The sequence below is a fragment of the Patagioenas fasciata genome, chromosome 1, assembly GCF_037038585.1.
Source record: "Patagioenas fasciata isolate bPatFas1 chromosome 1, bPatFas1.hap1, whole genome shotgun sequence".
Taxonomy (NCBI): Eukaryota; Metazoa; Chordata; class Aves; order Columbiformes; family Columbidae; genus Patagioenas; species Patagioenas fasciata.
Window position 1 is genome coordinate 175,357,731 of NC_092520.1, and position 20,804 is coordinate 175,378,534.

General features: G+C 39.3%; 1 protein-coding gene across 12 annotated transcripts in view; it reads right to left on the reverse strand.

Annotated features, from left to right (window-relative positions):
- TNRC6B (trinucleotide repeat containing adaptor 6B) overlaps positions 1–20,804 on the reverse strand; it is a 145,712-nt gene that overhangs the window by 38,304 nt on the left and 86,604 nt on the right. For 9 of the 12 annotated variants that reach the window (XM_071801634.1, XM_071801625.1, XM_071801630.1 and 6 more), the window contains 6 exons: positions 19,001–19,088; positions 14,964–14,985; positions 12,996–13,340; positions 5,915–8,242; positions 4,601–4,759; positions 1,109–1,287 (listed from right to left, as the gene is read on the reverse strand). In XM_071801634.1, the coding sequence (XP_071657735.1) occupies positions 1,109–1,287; positions 4,601–4,759; positions 5,915–8,242; positions 12,996–13,340; positions 14,964–14,985; positions 19,001–19,057 (3,090 nt within the window). In that variant the 5' untranslated portion in view covers positions 19,058–19,088. Of the gene's footprint in view, positions 1–1,108; positions 1,288–4,600; positions 4,760–5,914; positions 8,243–12,995; positions 13,341–14,963; positions 14,986–19,000; positions 19,089–20,804 lie in introns of those variants that run through there. The other 3 variants (XM_071801640.1, XM_071801636.1, XM_071801641.1) reach the window with 2 other exon arrangements.

Genomic DNA, 20,804 nt, shown 5'->3' on the forward strand with positions numbered 1-20,804 from the left:
TTTAGTTGAATCTGGAATCTGGAAACCCCTGTGAATGTTGTTTTTTTTTTTTCCCTCCGCTACAGTTTAATACGTTATTTAACCACCACATACAGAGGTAGATCCTTCTTTGGCTTTCTTCCATTTAGTGTGGTTTCTCTTATCTGTGCACTGTGCTGACAGGGCTCTCAATGTGGCCTTACTGTAATTTACAGGTGATCAAAACCAAAATTGAACACAGTTCAACAGAAAAGATACTGATAAGAAAATGTTCGGACTGTTGCTTTGGTGGTTAAAATAAAAAAGCTTTAAGTGAGAAAAAAGTTCATGAGAATAATTTCTGTAAAACAGGAATTGTAAAACTCCATACCATGTCACAACACTATTTTTCCACATCCTAGGAAGCTGCTCCGCAATTGCCTCATGAGCTTCCCCTACCTATTAGTCAGAAGTAGACAAAGCATAGTCCTTCCAATATGAATGCAGTATCAAGTGTTACTGTACTAGAGAAAATTAACACAAACAAGGTTTAGAAGGCAATTAACTCAGGGCTATAGCCAAGCTCCTGCTCCGCTCCTGTTTGAAGCCAAAGGTCGGTAACGACAAACCCAAGTCAGACCTAAATCCAACAGTCAGTAGAAATAAGACGTGCGTGTGCCAAAGGGACTGCAGAATCTGAACTTCAGCAGGCTGTGCAAGGAGACCGGCAGCAGCCTGACACAGGAAGATGTGTTGACCAAGAGAAGAGCAATAGCCTCGGGATACTTATTGCTCGGTTTCATTTAGTAATGGCTCTGCAGTTTACATACCAAAATTGTATGGCACCTGCTGGAAGATTTATTAGTCACAACAGACACATGGTTTGAACCGTGGAGCTGTCCTACGCAGGGACAGAAGTTGGACTTGATAATCCTTGTGGGTCCCTTCCAACTCAGGACATTCTATGAACATGTGTAATACATTAAAACAAATTCAGAAACCTCACATTTTTTACACTGTCATAACAAGCATCTTTCTAGCTGAATTTTGTAATACCTCTTTAAAAGAAGAACTATTATACTGCTCTAACATATCAGTCATACTGCTTTTAGACAACACAGTAGTGTTATGAATCATCCAAGCATTTTACCTTCATTTGTGTCTTCTTTCCTCCTTGCCCCCAGCTTGTTGAGTTGTGGGAGGAACTGCTTCCCTGAGAGCCTGCTGTGTTCCAGACTCCTCCCTCCTCCTCCTCTTCCCAGCTGGAATGACGCGTTCCTGTCACTGGCCCATCACTCTCTCCCCAGCCATCTTGCATAGATTTAGAACCTTTAGGTTAAAAAAAAAAGTGGCATTCAAAACCAGTCTAAAATACCATGCAGCTTGTGATTTGACACTGCAAGATTAGCTGAGATAATCAGAACCCCAAAAGAAGGAGACAAAAAAAAAAAAAAAAGTATGTCTTCACTCTAACAGCTGTAAAAACTTGTACGTGAATCCCAAACCCCAAGAGATCTGGTGGCATGCTAGCATGTCATGTTTTGCAACTATTTTAAAGCACTATCACACCCTTAAAAAAAATATAATAACCATGGGGACCTCTTCTACAGATACAGCTGCATTTGGATTTCTTTAATATGCAACCTATTATTTTCTAGTGTAAATGAAATACTTCAAGGACTCTTAAAACCAAGGGTGCTGAGGACTTTGGTTCAGGTGATTTATCAATTATTTCCTCTCTTCCTTTGAAACCGTAACACCTCCCCTGCAGTAAACTCTTCCACAAAATTACAGAAACAAAGAACTTTAAAGAATAACAACTATGTAGAATCTGGAGAGGACGTGACATGGTACTTTGGTAGATGTAACATCAAGAGCAATCTAATAGGAAAAAAAAAATCCCTGTTCTGTTCTTAACAATGTCACTGAAAAGACTTATTAGAATAAGTGCTGTTTAAGTAGAGATGCCAGTACCAGAAAGCTACAACAATTTCATCATACCAATTCAGACTAAGGACTTTTCTGTGTTGGCTTCTTTTCTTGCTGTTACTGTCCAGCACCAGCTGTCAGGTAACTGAGAATTCTAACCTCTACTGACAAGCCAACAAGAGCTCAAATCCCCATCTTGTCCACTGTCCAACTGTTCTCCTTCCTACTGCAACTCCTCATTCTGCATATTACTTCCCATAGTATTTATCTCATTCATAAAGGATTTTCATCACCATCACCTTTTTCATAACTAATTCTTCAATTGTCTGGGGTTTGAATGTGGAAATTGGAGATAAGGATATTAACACACACAGCATAAAATCTGAACACGAGTCAGGAATTGTAATTAGTCTATCAAGGGGAACTTTACCTTGATCATGTCGAAAGTAAGTACAGTAGCATTTCACAGCAGTTTAATAGCTGCCTTAAAATGAATCATAAATAATAACTCAGATACTTCACAGGAAACAATAACTTTTAAAATTATATTCATGTACCAAAACTGAGGGCTGCTTAGGTTAACATACTGGTCCGAGTTCAAAAAAACTACCTCTTCACCCTTTAATCGTGCTACTTACAAAGAAAAGGCTACATTTAAGGATTATGACTGCATAGACTTAATCTGGAAGTGTCATATATGGGGTAGTCATTGCAGCTTTAATTTATTTCTGGCCACAGTGCTTAAATATAGAACTATGGCCCTGGTTTTAACTACATTATCATAGATTATTTTTCTGCATTGACAGCTCTCAGGTTTGAGATTCCTGAATATGAATTTGGACAGTGGTGTAAAGATGAACTGTCTGTAGGACAATTCTGCATTTGTTGAGCAAGGTGGCACAAATACCTATAGTAAGCAATGGGAACTTTCAAAATGAAGTCAAAATAATGATGTTGCAGAAAACTGAATTTATTCCTATTTCTGCCAGAGAATTCCTATGCAATTCTGGTAAAACTATGTAAATCCATTTTTTTAAACAGGTGTTCAATGTCTTATGCTTTCCTCCTTTGGTTCTAAACTTCTTTTCTTTTCCAATCACTGCTAGTCTCTGTTTCCTGTCCTTACCATCAACCATCAGTTATGCCTTTGGAGGCTCTTTGTCCTCATTTCTTCTTCCAACTTATCCAAAACATTAAATATCTCCCCTTACTCCACTGAATAACATAGCTTTCTTCTTCATTCCTTCTGGGTATCAATTAGAAAGGAGATGAGAGAGCAGTCACAAAACACAGGAGAATGAAGATCTCTGCTCTTAACACTGGTGGCCTCTAAAACACCTGTTATGGGGAAATTCCCTGTATTTTGCTCCTCTAGACCTGTGGACAGCTTATGTACACAAATGCTGCAGTTCTTTGGTTATGTCACACATGCAGACCATTTAGGAAAAGCAAGTGACCATGCACAGTCTTTAAAGACTACCTTAAGTATTAACAAATCCACAGAATTTGCAATGAACCATTAGCATTTCAGAGACTCATATTTTGGTTATACTTAGGTGACTTTTTGCAGATGAAAGAAGACAACCATCTAAAAAAAAAAAAAAAAAAAAAAGAGAAGCCTAGCATCCTGAGAAGTGTCAAATTTGTGTGTCAGATACAGGAAGAACTACAGTCATCCACAAAAGGTTGCTATAATGTTAACACTAAGCAAGCAATGCTTTTTTTCCCAGTTTTGTTTCATAAATGCCCAAACAATTTAACTGGGGTGGGAGGAAGGGATAACGACCCAACAGCACACAATCTGCATAGAGCATTTCATTCCAAATAATTACATGTTGTAAAAGCAAGCTGTAACTGGAAACAGTTTTACAGTGGCTACCATCAGTCAAGATCAGTAACAGTCATGTATTTCCTACTGGAAACTTCATATCCAAACATTATTGGTTTTGGCTATAAAGTTGCTATGCTGTATCAGTAGGTGACTGCTTTTGTTTGTTGTATTTTCCTTAAAAAAAGTGAAATAAAATTCAACAAACAGCATACATCAGCAGGAACAATTTCCACAAAAATAAAACTCTTAATACAGCAACATTTTAACTTCAAAGTAAATTTTTAGAATATTTCAACATCATCTCATTCATGAAAAGCACAGCTGTAGGCCAGAAAACTAACATCCATTTAGGCTCAACCACAAAAGTAAGTTCAGTTCCTAAGAGTTACTGCTTTCCACACTGATATAATTAAAAAAAAAAAAAATACATTCAAAGGCAAGTTGCATTACCAAAGCATAGATTATCACATAATGGCCTCCATGGTGAAATTTGTCTGTATTGTGCATTCTTTTTTCTGATATAATCAGGAAAAGTGATTTATCACATTACAAGTTCATGTGCTAAGTAGTAAGTGGGCAGCCAGAGAAGAAAGGACGTTTTGAGAAAGACACATTTCCTCACTCAGATGCTCTAACATTTCAACACTTATGCAAATCAGAGCTGCCCCTTATATTGCTTAATTAGAGAAATTTTTCATTACCTTAAAAAAAAGTTCCAGTCATTTTTAAGTACTTAATCACTCAGCCATCAAAATCTTATATGACATTCAACATCGCTTCCAGGCCTCAGATAATTCCTCCATAGGCGAGTTATATCAAAAGGCCAAACGCTAAAAATCTCCAGGACCACTGCAAAGAAACTGGTACCTGGCCTATACTCACTAGATTTCATGGCATTTGGGGCGTTGGAAGGTGCATTCCCCCAGCCTGTTGTCGATGCTCCTGTATCATCTACTTCACCCCACCCGGGACTGGTTTCATTTGGCTCACCCCAGGCAGATGTACCGTTATCTGGAGCAGGTGGAGTGCTTTTGCTCCAGACTGCACAAAGGAGAAAGAGTTTTGATTACAGACCATTTAGACAACAAACTGTTTACTGCAGTGCAGCACCATGTCATTAATCTATTGCTTCATTCTTTCTGTTGAGGAATTCAGATTCTCAATAGTGTGAGTGCAACAGAATTGACAACTGTTCCCATCAAACTTAGAGTAGGCATTGACCTCCAGGGATGAAAGGGAACAGAAGGCTGTGACGAATATTATTCTTCTCCCAGGTTAAACATGAACCACATGTCTAATGCTGGCCTCCTATCTGGTGAACTTTTGTGACTAATTAAAAGCACCAGATTAACTCAGGGTTTTCATTTAATGTAGAAAGCACATATTTTAAGTAAATATTAAAATGGAATTGTATACTTCAAAGCATGCCTGAATCAAAGAAGAGATTACATAACAACAACATCTTAATATTTATTTCCAGGCTACGTAGCTTTTCCTTGTCCTTATTTCAAAGAAGAAAATATTTTGCTAAGTATTCTTTATCACACAGCAGAGCCAAAACCTAAATCATAGACTCACTCTGTTTCAAGTGTTAAGTGAGTGTTTCAGAGCAAAAAGTTTTTGACTAAAAGTAAATAATTTCTCCCTGTTTCTCTAATATGTAAATATCAAAGATGTGATTTAGTCTGGAGAAAAGGGGGCTGAGGGGAGATCTTATTGCTCTCCACAACTATCTGAAAGGAGGTTGTAGCAAGGTGGGTGTCGGTCTCTTTTTCCAAGCAGCAAAGATGTGTAGATGTGGCACTTATCGAGATGGTTTAGTGGTGGACTTGGCAACACTGGGTTTATGGTTGGACTGAATGACCTTAAAGGCCTTTTTCCAAACTAAATGATTCTATGATTCTATAATTCAAACTGTTCTCAGACTGAATACACAGATCTGTCAGTTAACAAACATTTTCTCCTACTGGCAAGCTGACCAGTATTTAGATCACAATTACTCAGGCACGAGCAGCAGAGCACTGACTGACTCAAATTTTGAAGACACTTTAAACACAGAACCAAATATTCAAACAAGAAATTGATTTTCTATACGGAATATAACTATTAGCCATTGGAGGCTACACAAGTATCTCTCATGCATTAAGGTTACATTCATGTCTAGGAGCTTACTGAAGAAAGGAACAAGACCAGTACCTGATGCTTGTGATTTGTTAGTCATCGGAGTAGGCAGGCTCTGTTCCCGTGGGGCCTGTCCTCCTTGTGAGTTCTTGTCCCACAGGTTCACATTCTTGTAGTTATAACTGCTAGGATCTCCCCACGCTGAAGTGCCATCATCGATATCCATTTTTCGACTGATTGACTGTGGAGAAGGTTCTTCCCAGCCACTAGGCTCCTCGTCTTTAGGGGCAGCTGGCTGTGGTCCGCTGTTCCAGTTTGGGTTTGGAGGTCGCCCATTACTTGGAGTTTGGGGTGGTGGACCCCAGGAACCAGAAGACTCCTGCTGTTGCTGCTGGTGCTGCTGCTGCTGCTTGTTCCAGGAGTTGGGCTGTCGACCCGTCTCATTCCACGTTGAAGTTCTTTTACAATCATCCCATCCACCTTTTGAAGCAGCGCTTGTGTTTGCACCATTACCCCAAGTTCCAATCTCATTTTGGCCACCTTCACCCCAGCCGGACACTGGCTTGTTTCCTGCACTTTCCCAGTTGCTGTTTTTTGTTTGGTCAACTTCCTCTCCCCAACCGTTCTTTCCAGAAGACCATCCTTGATTAGGCTGCCGTCCACCCCACCCCTGATCCTTACTAGAGCTGTCATTCCAAGAGGAAGATGATTTTTCTTCTGCTCTTCCTCCTCCCCAATTAGAAGAATTGGAGTTCTTATAGTCATTCCATCCTCCAGTATTTTTGGGGTCCTTCCACTCCGTTGAGGTTGAGAGCTCACCCCATCCAGACTTGATTTGATTGCTTTGGCTGGGTACATCACCCCAGCCCCCTGAGTTCTTTGTCTGTGTGGCAGAGCTCTCCCACCCCTCAGTTCCTTTATCAGACTTCCCCTCGGTCCGTGGCATCTCTTCAATATCCCACACGGTATCTTGCTTAATTTGAGTTTGGCCCCAGCCGGTGTTTGAAAGCACTCGGGGGTCCAAATCAGTCCTGCTCAGCAAAGTCTGCAAGACTGCCTGGCAATCAGGATGAGTAGGCCTATATGATCGGCGTCCAGAATTGTGACTGTCACTACTTCCTGCTTTGTGGTTGCTTCCAGTGCTTTGACCTCCAACCTCACTTCCCGCAGAGCTGGAAGATCTTCCCCAACAGGGAGCCTGGGAATTGCCTTGGTTTTCAGGAAGAGGGTGGCCTTTTTGATTGTCCCATGCTCCAGTGCTAGAATTTGGTTGGTTTGGACCACTCCATTCTCCAATCTTCAGTTCATCAGACCCAGACAGCTGTTTCCATTCTCCCTGAGAGACCCCAGATGTTAATTTGTTCCCTTCACCCCATTTGCTTTCATTTGCATGCTGAGGGCCAAAGTTCCAAGACCCACCACCCGTAGACCGGTTATTGTTATCCCAAGAATCATTTCTTGACCCATTAGGCTTTTGAACAGAAGCTCCTTTCCAGGAGTCCTCTCTATCCTTTCCATTGTTCCCATGGTTTCCAGAATTGCTCTGTCCAGAGACTGTGTCAGTTCCAGAAGACCCCCTAGCTGTACCCCAAGATCCAATACTCCCAGTCTTTCTTTCTCCAGTGCTTTGTGAAGGGGTGTCAGTGCTCCTGGAAGGGTTCCCCAAGCCCATTTCAAAGGGCATTCCCTTATTCTCCATAGGGTTTGGTGAACTTAAGTTCAAGGAGTTAGTGTTTCCATTTTTTGGTCCATCAGTGTTATGAATTTGAGCCTGTTCTCTGCCAGAGACAAAGTTAACACCCGCATTTTCCATCTTTGACTGCTGTTCCCTAGAGGTCTGACCTACTGTGCTAATCTGTGCATTGGAGCTACCACTATCAGATTCCAAAGTCCCTTTCCTAGAATTGCCCTCTTGAACCAGTGCCGGCCAAGCAGATGGGTTGCTATTTGGGTTAAAGTTGCTGAAGCCAGAACCGGGACCAATTCTGTCTTGTCCACTCAAGTTCCTCCAATTACCTAGTCCATTGTTACTCTCAGCAGCAGGGTTGGAAGATTGAACAGATTTAGCCTTGGGATCAGATTTCCAGGCCCCAAGATTACATTCGTTTCCAGTGCCTCCAGACTGGCACTGGCTTCCTTTTCCTTTGTTACTAGTGGTGCTTCCTGGCAGAGCATTCTTCTCCAAGCCAGGGTTCGAGGCACTGTTGTTATCGGCGGTGTTTTCGGAAGAAGACTCAGCATCTTTGCTGGCAATACAAGGCCACTCTTCCATGTCAGACCCGTCTACAATCACCTTGTCCCAGATGTGAGTTGGGTTGGCGTTGGTGCCGCTGTTGGAGGAGGCTCCAGGACCCCAAGTGGAATTTGCATAATTTGAAGCAGCAGCACCTCCAATTGCTGAATCTAAAAAGAAAAAAAAAAAAAAAAAACCACACCCAAAAAGGTAATTAATAATCAGTATTATTATTTACAAACACTGAACATCACATTTTTGATACCACCAATTACTGTATTCATTAATAAGAATCGCTCCCTCACTTGTGTCACAAAGTTGCCTTGGAATAACATCAGGCTGGAAAACACCATTGAAAATACTCATCAAAAACTTCTTCCAGTAAACTCCTTACAAGCATTTTATGGGGATTTGAGTTCACCGTTTACCCACTACTTCTGTTAACAGCCCAACTCCAAGTTCAGCATAATAATTATAACCCAGTTAATGAACCTGCATCATCATTACTGATATTGGCTGTAGACTCTTCAAATACACATTTAAAATCACACTATGTATAGAACAAGAATGTGTATTATGTGCACACATTCACATGCGTGTGTACATGAAGTCAGCTGTTGGTCTGTTACTCAACTGACTCAAAGGAACTACAATTTATTACAGATCAAAAGATAAACGATTGAAGAGAAAAGCATCTAATCAAAATAGAAAGCTGAAGAAGTCTACTCTACAGCTTCAAATATCTTCAAGTTCAGTTCTGATAGCAGTCAAGCTCTTTAACTACGTCAACTGTGTTCACTAACTCAACACAAAACTGTCCACTTTCATTGGGTTAGGTTTTGCTGGTGTACCACATCGTACAGGGTAACCTGCAAGTTCAACGAGCTTTGGCATCACTATAAGGAAATTAGCAAGTTGAACAACAACTAACAGGGCCCCTCTCTTTCATCTGTGACAAACCATTGTTATGCCCTATGTGGTACAACTTCACATAGACAAGATATTTATACATAGTTTTAAAGCAGACATAAATTAATGCAGTGCCACAATGGATAAAGCCTGTGTCACTGCTGGCAGCATGATGTCTACATACATGCAGACACTTTATCATCAAAACGTCTGCCATGATTCCCTAGCCATCCACATAATTACCTCTGATCCTCTAAATAATTTAAGTCTCTTAGTACTTCAGTGCTGTTCTCTATATAGGGTTCCATTTATTTTTCTACGTATTTTTAATACCAAGGGACGCTAAACTGCCTGCAGTGCAAATTCCCAGAGACGAAGACTAAACACTCTCCCTTTTACAAAACCATGTACTGAATCCTAAATATACTGGTCTTATTCAGTTATCCCACCCAATCAGTTTAACTTATTTCACAGAGCGTAAAGTTCATAGTAACATCTGCATCAGTATTCATACCTGAATACACACTGGTACTACCAATACTGGCCCAAATGACAGTATTCATGAAAATTACGCATAATCATCTTAGAAAGTGATTTCCTCCCCGCCCCCCTTAAATATCTATGTCATATATTCAAAAGTGAAGATGACAATTTCTGGTTGCTAATATTTTTAATAGAAAATTAACAGATCAGCTTTTAGTGCCTGCCTCAGGCTTTCAGTTCATTAGCTTAACCAACGAACATTCACTGAATGCTTCCAGATGCCCTCTTCAGTGAGTGCCACAAGGAAAGATCCAGACTTCACAGCAAGGTTAGAACTCTCTTGTAAGCTTTGAATACCGATGAATAAAACTCTCTTCATCCATTAAACTTTAGCCACCAAGACCCAAGAGACCGAGCAGCTCCCATGCACATTCTGTTCCTTCTATTGCCTTAATCTCAAGTACAAACTTCACAACAGCAAGGAAGCGCAATTCTCTACCAATATTTTTATCTGGCAATCTTTTTAGTACACTGACTAACCCTTCCCCACCACCACTTTAAAAACTTTCTGATTCAGCTGATCACAGGAATAGCTTAAGGAGGACAACAAAAGGCAAGTTCAAAAGACTGTAAGGCGCCATCTTTTGGATTGAGCAATGACTCAGCAAATGAACAACACACAGGCAGCCGTGCACTCAGCAAGACCTTCACATAGGTGACTTTAACACAGCATTTCACATTTAATTTTTGTGAAGACATTCTAAAAGTATTAAGATTGGGATGCTTCCTAATGTACTAGGACACAATTCAATGTTTTATAAAACCAGCTTCCCTCACTGCGTTTAACAGCAACAATAAAATTTTGGCAATTTACGGTTTTGTCTTAAGATAATGAGTAAGGGCTCTTGGCTCTTAGACTACTCCTGTTGGCTGAAGATAAACAAGTTTCTGATCTGACTACAGTGAAAAAAGTTACTAGCAAATTACTACTTGTAAGGATGAAAGTATGGAACTGAGATAAGTGAAAGTATTAAAATGGAGTATTGGAATGGAGTCCTGAAACAAAGATGCAGTTTTGCTGTTAAGAGATGGTGATCCTTACAGGGTATTGTAGCTATTGAAAGACTTTCACCAATAAAACTTAAGGTTTGTTTTCCAAAATTGTCTTGCACATCCTGAATCTCACTGGTACTGGAAGAATTATATATACCACCCTCCACCACAACCTCCTGTATTGCTACAAGGCACTCGTACATTTGGTGTCATCTTTCAGGAACTAGAGTTTTGCCATCTTACAGATGCATTTCCATTCTGGTGGAAAAAGATCCATGTAAACAAGGATTATGTAGTGACACTGTATTAAAGCCTTGCCAACAACATTTTTAGCTATCTGGTGAATATAAAAATACAAAGGAGTAGGTAGGCTACATTATTTTCTCCTTTGGGAACCTGTTTGCTTTTCTCATGTGGGATGAGAGTTAATCACAGTTATCAGTGTACAAATGTCTCACAGAACTGGGCCCATCTGAAATGCAATTTGTGAACAGTCAGGATCTCAGATGGGATTAACGATGTCTGAGACAGACAGCAACCCCATACTTCCACAAGCACTTTGACGGAGTGATGGCCACAGCCTTTCTCATGTCCAATGCTCATTCCCGCTCCTCTGGTATACCTACTCTTTTCGTACTAGAATGTATGTTCTCACTGATATTCAGTGAGCTGAACTGGCAGATCACTTAGACTGAAATTAGCTTTAAAAAACATGCTAGGTTAATTCTAATCCAAGTCAGGTTGCCAGCCCAGTTGACTGTGTTATGGTGCAGAACTTTGGATGACATGAGGCAGGTCTGAAGGACCCACATCTTTCTTTGCAATACTCACACCTTACACCAGAATAAACCAACTAACCATTGGCACAGAAATTTGCCACAATTAATAAAACAAAACCATGTAACGTGCTAGCTGTTAACGCACCATTAAACTAAATGCAAAAATATGAGAACTCAAAATCAAATTTCACTCTCAGAAAAACAAATATTAAGTGTCAAATTAATTACACAGAACTTAAAAGATTCTCTGAAATACTTCAAAATGGTCCTCATACAGTACATCCAACAGCAAAACCATGCTGCTTATGAGGAACTTTGGAAATTTTTGGCACGCTTCACTACCATAAAGTCTCCTTTATCAGTCTCCTGCAATCCCTGTGAAGGTACACCAATGATGACATAATGCTAGGACTTTATATAGTCGAAAAATTTGGGTGTTTTTTCCTCCACCCCCTTCATCTTTCAGGTGTTTTATCAAAATCAGCCACCCAGAAGAGATCTGTTTTCAAACTGATTAGCTAAAACTGCCATTATAGTTTGAAATTCACTTTCCATCCTTATTAAATAGGAAACAAAGACAACAAGAGAAACTGTCAAAAAGGGATTTGCTACAAAGGAATTAAACTACTGAAACCACAAAACAAACAGAATTATTCATTTTCCTAGAATCCTTTTTAATAAAGGCAGACATCCCACCTAGTTTACTTGATTCTAGAGTTCCAAGTCACCTCTTTTTTTTTTTGCCCTGAATCACAGAGAACTATAAAAAGCTCATGCTCTCCAAGACTGTGGTAAAAAACCCCACCCTTTTAATCTGGCATGGTTTTCAAAGGCAAACTCAGATATAGTAGCATCATTATTTTCTTCTTTTCACTTTCAAGCATTTATTTTTTTTTTTAAACACTCTTATTGTTAGAACTGATGTTGTCCTTGACTTCTCAGATTACCTAAGTTTTTCTTTAGAAGGCAGATAAATGTTTTGAGTGGAATTTTGTTTGTTCTACAATCATCACTTCAGAAGGAAATATTACAACAATTGCAATTCCCAAGTGTCTAAAAAGTTTTGGAGCAGCCGTAACTTCCTCATGCTTGTAAAATAATCTTAAAATCAATTTATCTTCTGGAATTAAAGTGAACAGAAAAGCAAAAACAAGACTGCCACCACTTTTATAAAAGGTTTATGTAAAGAGAATAACAAGATAACTACTCAAAAAGGTCAGAAGCAAAAGGACCCTCTTTCTTTCATCCAGATGAGAAGTGACAGACACCTGCCATTGGCAGACCTGGTATCTACATGTCTGTTTTACCAGATCATATAAAAAAGTGATGAGACAGGAAATTAATGTCAAAGAAACCTCAAGAGCTATTAAGAACTACTTAATGTAAAACACAAAACGCTGTTTATCTATGCACTGTGTCTGACTTGCTGTGGTCTTAAGAGCATTACAGCATTCGACTCAAACCACCAAAAACACATTCTAAAAAACCACCAAACCTCTTTCTTGCTCCATCTAGTAGTAAAAGTTGCATCCATTGTCACTAACAGCAAAAGAAAAGTCTATATGCTAAAATAGTAGAAGTAAGCTCCCCAAAAGAAATATGAGGAGCTTTGTTATACAATTATATGCTTATGCACAACTGTAGTGATACCTTTTCTGCCACGCACACATAGATGCCCATTAATATTATTATTACTTGCCTGTTGCAGTCCCACTGTCGGTCTGCAGCAGTGCTCCTGTCACTGGTTGTGCGTTGTTTGTGTTTGCTCCTGGTGCTGCTGGGGGAGGAGGCCCTGCTCCACCCCCAAGGAGCATACAGGATGGCGGAGGGGGCTGCCCACGTTTCAGTAACACTTTGTGGTCCTGCTGGCAACGGAATCGCGGCGGCACCTCCCGAGGCATGTAGCGGGCGGCGCTTGGCGGTTGTCCGTTCGGCACTGCCACCCTTTTGGCATTGTTGCCACCATTGACTGGTGGCGATGGAGAGTTGCCAATTGGGCTGGCAGCCACTGGTTGGCTTAAACTTGGTTTCGTCACTTCGGGCACTGAAAAACAGGAAGAATGAAAATCAGAAATTTTTCCACTTAAACTTGTGCTAGCTGCAAGAACACACTGTGATTCTTTCCTTTCATAATTTCATTCTTCTCCAAACTACTGTGCAATTTCAACCTTATCAAAGAACAATTTAATTAAAGAAGCAGGAATAAGCCATAGTGGCAAACCTCGTGCTTTCACATACAACTCTGCACCTCAGCAAGTATTTTGCTCTAAGCTCCAAATTTCTTGGAAACGTAGAGCTGGCAAAGAACACCACACTGGGCAATGAATGCTTTTAAAATATGAGCAGTCAAATATAACTGGTTTCCTCCCCTGCTCTGCTCCCTGATCTTCAACCGTTTTTTTGGATTGTTACACATCACCCGTATGGCACGTCTGAAATCAGATGCCAAGTTTTCACCTGCTTACTAGGCTACAGGGCCACTGCCAAAACAAAAAGGAGGAGGGGAAAAAAAAAAAAGGATCAAACCTCCTCTTGGATTCAGAGTTAACAAAACTGGGTTCTGTGCACTGCCCTCAAATAAGGCAGTTGAGTCTGACCCCAAAGGCAGTCCTACATACAGCATTTGCATTGGGCTTGCCTCAAGTTTCCTAGCTGCTCATGAGGCGCCCTTATAAGCAAAGGCAAGATGCTTCCAAGGGTCATTATGCATTGGAAAAGAAGAAAACCACAAACAAATCCTTGAGGAACTAACACCATCGAAAATTTGCCTAATACACTCTAGACTTGTGATCGCTTACTCATGTTCTCCATGTGCTTTTTTTGAAGAAAAAGCAATTCCCAGCCAGACACCTAGGTGTAATTGCTAAGAGATCAATGATCAACATTGTTGCTTAATACAAGAAACGGATGTACAGAAACCCCTCACCAGCAAAGTGAACATAATCAGTAAAACTTTTCCTCTTACAGAACTGAGATGAAGCAAGCCAGTCTCTCTTTGGCAACAAGACTGCATTATCCTCCGCATTTTAATTTTATCAGGGTTTTTTGATTTCCCTATAGAAGTTTCATTGCCCAAACCCCAAAAAAGGGTATTGTTAACTGTAAAATCAAGTTACTATCTCAGTTGTCTTGTCAATAACGACAATTTCCCCAGATAATTTTTAGAAAACTGACACACAAATCAAGATTAAATATATTTTTAGAACAGTTAAATAAGCTTGACTTTCAAGATGCTCACTCATCAATCCTGTTTTATCTGTTGGACTTTTAGGTGCCTGAACTTCTCCTTAGGTTTCCACAGACAAGTCATTTTCACTCATTTTGGTACCTCACCATAAGCAGTACTTTCTGTGTCTTTCATTCCATTTACACAAGTGGTTTCAGTTTTCGGTTACTTGTCTAATACCTCTCCAAAACTGAAATGCTAAATATTTCAGCTGACCTATTTCTTCCACAATACTTATTCTTTCTTCAACTATTCTGATGCTGACAACATGGATTGGTTAAGGTTCTCTATTTCGATCACCTCAGCTTTTATTTCTGAATACACATTTTCAGTATTTCACTCTTGACTCATAAATCCCCTTCCCTTTTTAACAGTTCTGATTAAAATCTAAGTCCTGGCTCAAGTCAATTAAAAATACTCTTTAGGATCAAAGATTCTTACCTTTGGTTTTTTGATCTGTGACCTGCAAATTAAGAGCAAGAATGTAAATACAGTTTTAAGAACCTTGAAAGAAACATTGAACAGGCTGCGCTAAATTACAACTTTAATTTCTTAGCAACAAGATCGATATTTGTTGCATGAAAATTATCAGCGGATGAGCTACAAGCCTAAATGGTACTCCTAGTCACATATATGAAGCTTTCAAAAGTACTACAGATCCTATAACACCTTTGCCTGATGCAAAAGCCCTCAGCAGAAACAGCAATTACTTCAATCATTATGATTTTTAGTATTCACACTCTTCCTCATCCCCACCATGGACTTCCAAAGCCCAAACGAACGTGCTACTGCATCAGTTATTTCAGATTTTGGAGGTGAAGTATTAAAAAGTAACAAAAGCTTCCTTCTATGACAGTATCCTTACAGTGGACTGTCTGGCCTCGCAACAGAGCTCCCATACGAGTAACCACGGGGGAGGGTAGCAGTCCGTCTCTGTTATCTTCCCAAACCACCTTTCCCACGACATCTCTTCCAGAGAAAAGAAATCCTAAACCTTACTGGATTCATTGCCACAATTACCAAAAGCACCAGCAATACCTATAAAGTACCAGACTTCAAAGTCTCTTGGATGCAATAAGAAGCTGATTACCGAAGTGAGCCATCATGCTGGCCAACATGTTCAATATGTGGTTTTGCTGTACTTCTACACTCTTTCAGGATAGTAGATATCAAGCTACAGTAGAGACAAACAGACCACTGGGATATTCTCTGGAACCATGTGTATTGTAGCATGTTCTGAATCCGTTGATCATGAGTTCCACCACACAATAATGAAAAAAAAACCCTAAAGATCATCATGTGTCAGGCTCTATGACACCTATTCTTAAATGAAATTGCTGAACTAGTTCATAAATCTGGAAGGTACACAGTGACAGTATTGAATAATGAAAGTACATGTAAAAAACAGCTTATTGTTTAAACCAACTATGCCAGAACTCCTTTGTATGGTAAAGAATAAAAAGACATACTGCTCTGAATTACTATGGCACCATTTACTTTGCAAAGATGAACACTGCAATATGCAAAGCGGAACATTCATTATAACACAAAATCTTACACACTGTAACTTCACAGAATTATGTAATCCAAAAGTCTCCAAGACACTAAAAATGCACCTGTACCAAAACTGTACCTGTACCAAGCCAGACATCAACTTTCACTTCACTTACAAAAAAATCCCTTATGTGTCAAATTATATTGTCTACTGTAACACAGCTAAACACTTCTGCAAAGCACTTAAGTGACTCTGAAGCTCCACTACTAAAGGAAAAGAAAAAGGGGAAGAAATTATTCATTAATCCAATCTGGGAAAGTGGATAGGTCTACTATATTCAACAGTAAACATGTTTACTAAAACAGTAACTTGTCTACTTGGAAGAAGCCCATGTTACTAGATCTTTAAAGAATTCTACATGACAACTGCAGTTTGCTTTAGGAAAAAGAAAAATACTTCTGTCTATACTGCATCTCCTTGTCAAAACAATTTGGTTTTGTATTTTTTTTTTTTCAGGTCTAGAATACAAAGACTGAGAAAATGTGACACTGTCTCAGATTGACAGCTGTCACCTCTTTGTGGGCAGCCTATAAGTACCAGCAGGGCTGGAGCAGCTACAGTGAACAGGAAGGTAGAGTACAACTCAGCCTCCTGACAAGCTGCCAAACAGCCCCTGGGACACCAACCACAGGAATTTAGTCTGTGATTTGGCTTGTATACCCTCTGTTTAAGTGATTTTTTTTTTTTTTTTTTTTTTAATTTACATTTCAGAAAATCCAGGAAGAAAAAGTTGTTTAAAATTATACGAACTCTGCCTAAAAAACCTACCCTCAAATCATTATTGCTTATTTGCTGAACACCACCACAGTCACTAAGAATGAAAACACACATGCAGACACACACACACTCTCTTATGTTCTGTCCTTGCAGTTGCCTGCTTTGCTATTCCTAGATATCTCCAAGTATTACTGTTAAGTTTGGTCTCTAGGAGATTAACTTATTTAGATAGGAGATTAACTTATTTAGTGTTTACACTTCCGAAGATTTGGCAAAATACCAACATTCAGTTATACTGAATAACTTAGGTGAAGGACCACACAGGGAAGCTGGCAAATCTCTTTTGTATTCAAAGCACCAATCCCTCAGTGAATAGTCACAGCACTGTAAGCAAGATGTTCACTACAACCCTTTACAGTTTCTCTTGTATCATTGAATATCAGCATATAATTCTCAAGTCATTAGTCTTTACTTACCAGGGTCTGCTCCTCCTGGTTCCTACACATGCTTTTTGTACTTGAACATTAAACAGCAGCAACACTGAGGCAAAGAGACACTGAAGAAACCTCATTCTGTAGCTACTGATCTTTTGCAGTATTGCTGGGGATGTATCAACACAATGGCTGGATAAAACCAGAAATACACCATTTTATCTGATTTAAAACCGATGGAGTCAAATCGGTGAAAAAGCCAGATTTAAAAAGGCCCTAGATAGGCCAAAATTTAAGTGAAATCAGTGCTGGCTGTTCTCAGCAGAAACCTACAGAATCTAACAGACTAATATCTGATCTTTCACAAGATCTGTTGTTACTGAAGTAACTGGAAAACAGACTACTGAAAGTAAAGCTTTCTGCCCTCAATTTCACCTAATCATTGAGGCTGGAAGAGACAGCCGCTTGAGATCTAGCCCACAGTTCCCACCTCTGCTCCCCACCTGCTTCCAAGAGTCTTCCCAGCTCAAAGCAAACTCATCAAAAACAGATTGCACAAAGCCGTGTCCATCTAATTTTTGAGCATCTCCAAAGATGAGGTTCTTAGGGACGTGGTTTAGAGGTGAACTTGACAGTGTTTGGTTAATGGTTGGGCTTGATGATCTTAAAGGTCTTTTCCAACCAAAATGATTCTATGGAGGCACCACAACCTCTCTGGGAAACCTGTTCCAGTGGTTGCCCAACCACACACACGCACAATAAAGTCTTTTTATGATTAAGAGGAATTTCCTGTACTTCAATTTGTGAACAATGCCCTGTGCCTTGTCCCTGGGCACCACTGAGAAAAGCCTGCCTCCATCTTCATTGCACCCTCCCACAAGGTATTCGTACACATTGACTGACATCATCCCCTGAGCTTTCTCTTCTCCAGACTGAATGGTCCCAGCTCTCTCAGCCTCTCCTCATTTGTCAGGTACTCCACTCCCTTAATCATCTTAGGGGCCTTTTGCTGGACACGTCCCAGGATGGCTATATCTGTCTTGTACTGGGAAGCCCAGAATGACACAGAAGGGATTTTACCAGTAAAAAGCATGGATAAAGCGGCAAGAGACTCAAGCTCATATGCCAGCTTAACACCTAGAACAATCTACTAGATTTTCAGCAAAATAGAGAGCTCCTAATACACCAAGTGTTCAAATCCATTTTCTGAACAAGAACAATTCACAGTGACTTATCAATTCTCCACAGCTCGAACTGGTAAACTTCAGCAAAAGTGCTACTAGCTACAGAAAATACAAAACCTAAGTGATAGCACAAAACAAAGAGAACCTTCAGTGGTAAATATTTAATATAAATTAATATAAAATTCCTTGAGGACTTGCAAAAAAAAAAAAAAAAAAAAAAAGAAAGGTATCATCTTGCTTTAGGAAAATATTTAGTCAGTTTTACTGCAAGAATTCAGAATTGCAAAACTGGCAGCATTTCCAACCCCAAACACCTCAAAAACACAGGAGTTGCACAGATCAAGAGACCCATATTCAATAACTTTTAATGCTTTATATATAAAAAACCCCCTTCTTCTACTTCACATAACACACTAAGGAGAGAAAATTTGTAAGTTAAACACTCAAATTCCATAAAAATAATGCAAAAATAGTCTTTAATAAAGCATCACTCTAAACAATATTAAGCTCAAATACAGTTTAACATCTTTCCATCACAAATACTATTTATGTTCCAGCTGGATAAAAGACTTCAAATATATCAAACCCTACCTTCTGAGCAGATTCCTTCTTTTTCTTATCCTCCTTCTTCCTTTTCTTGTCTTCCATTAACTGTTCTTCCCTTTCTTGCTCCTTCTCTCTGTCAAAACATGACAACCAATACTATGAGCACAATCAAGTTCTGTAAGATGAGCCAGATGTACTATACCCCTCTCTTCCCCCCAAGAAAGACAGTTGAGATACTAGATTCCTCTGATTATGATACTTCATTTGCATTTGATGGTTTCAGTCCAACTGAGATAAGAAAAGCATCTTCTAGCTCAGTATGACCACAATCACACCACTTGCTGCATAAAGGAAAATTCCTTTAGTTGGATCAAGCCTCTTATGGCAGTACCCTATACAAATTAACTACATGTCTAGTATTAGAAAATATCTTCAAGACATTTTGGCCAAAGTACCCTTATTAATTGGGTTGTGCTTTTATTTAATGAACAGTTTCATGAATCTTCTCATATGGTAAAAAAGGGAAGTTGTAATTTAATATAAGATCGTTTGGTCTGATACATTTATCTTCACAAGGGGAAGAGATTATTCTATTGCCTGTAGCTGTGTCACTTGTAAGAGACTAGAAGTGTCACAGCAAATCAAAACCATCATTTATTATACAAATCACAAATTTAATTTCTAGCCTATTGTACCCACCCACATAATTTTTGTGATGAAACTTGTAATATGAATTACTTTGCAGGGAATCCATTTTTTCCACAAGAACATTCTTTCAAAAAAGGAAGAAAAATATGTGCAGATGCTACTGTTGTCAAGCTATCATCTTGTTGCTATGTTTTGTATCAAATGTGAAAGTACCAGAAAATAGTTAATTTTCTGCATATGTGGTATTGGCTGAGCTGTTTCTATGGTGAACCACATTTTCGTTAATCAATTCTCTTTACTTCCTTAAAACTAAATTTAAGGCCAAGTTTTCACCTCACTTGGATCAATTCCTACTTATAGGAAAAGATTATGACAAAGACAATTAATGCAAAAAGATGATCTGACAGATGAGGGGTAGGACCAGAGATGTGTACTTTACAAATGAGAAACAACGAGCAAGTATAATCCATGATCTTTCAGAAAAATATTTCAGGAAAAATAGAACAGCTATATAAACAAAACAGAAGTTTATAATAGTACCGAGCTATTTCTTATATTTATGCACAAATCAAAGCTCTTTTTTGGTCACAATTTAAGAAGATTAGAGTTGAGTTGGCTTTGCTGTCACATCATTCAGAGTTTTTCTTCCATTGCATTTCTACGGTATAGGTAATATTTTTGTTTGCGTTTTCAGTAGATGCTGCCAGTCAGTGTACAAAGAGACATTTACATAATGAATCAATTGCCACAAAAATATTTTGAGATGTTATGTGTTAACAGCTTCCTGATTGAGGACTTCATGGAACTCTCTCAAAGAGCAAAGGTTCTACACACAGTAATAAAATGTTTCCGTTTCCTAAAGTTAGGCTCTCCTTCTTAACGGATGGAGAAAACACATAAGGGTAAGATGAGTCCTTAGTAACAACATTCTGAGGTTATTACCAAATGCAATTCATTAATAATGGCAAGTTCAGTCTGCATTTAACAAAGTTTGAGGCAAGCATTCCACATCATACAGAACAGCATTTCATGCACTCCAGCTGGTATTGCTTAAGCCAGGTCAGTTCCTGCTCTTTTCTCTGTAAAATGTCAAAGCAGACTTCCCAGCCCTAAACTTTGGCAAGGAAAAGCCCAGCAGGTTGTTTTACTAACAGCACAAGATGTGACGCACTGGGGAGGCCAGTGTACTTCGCATTGTCTG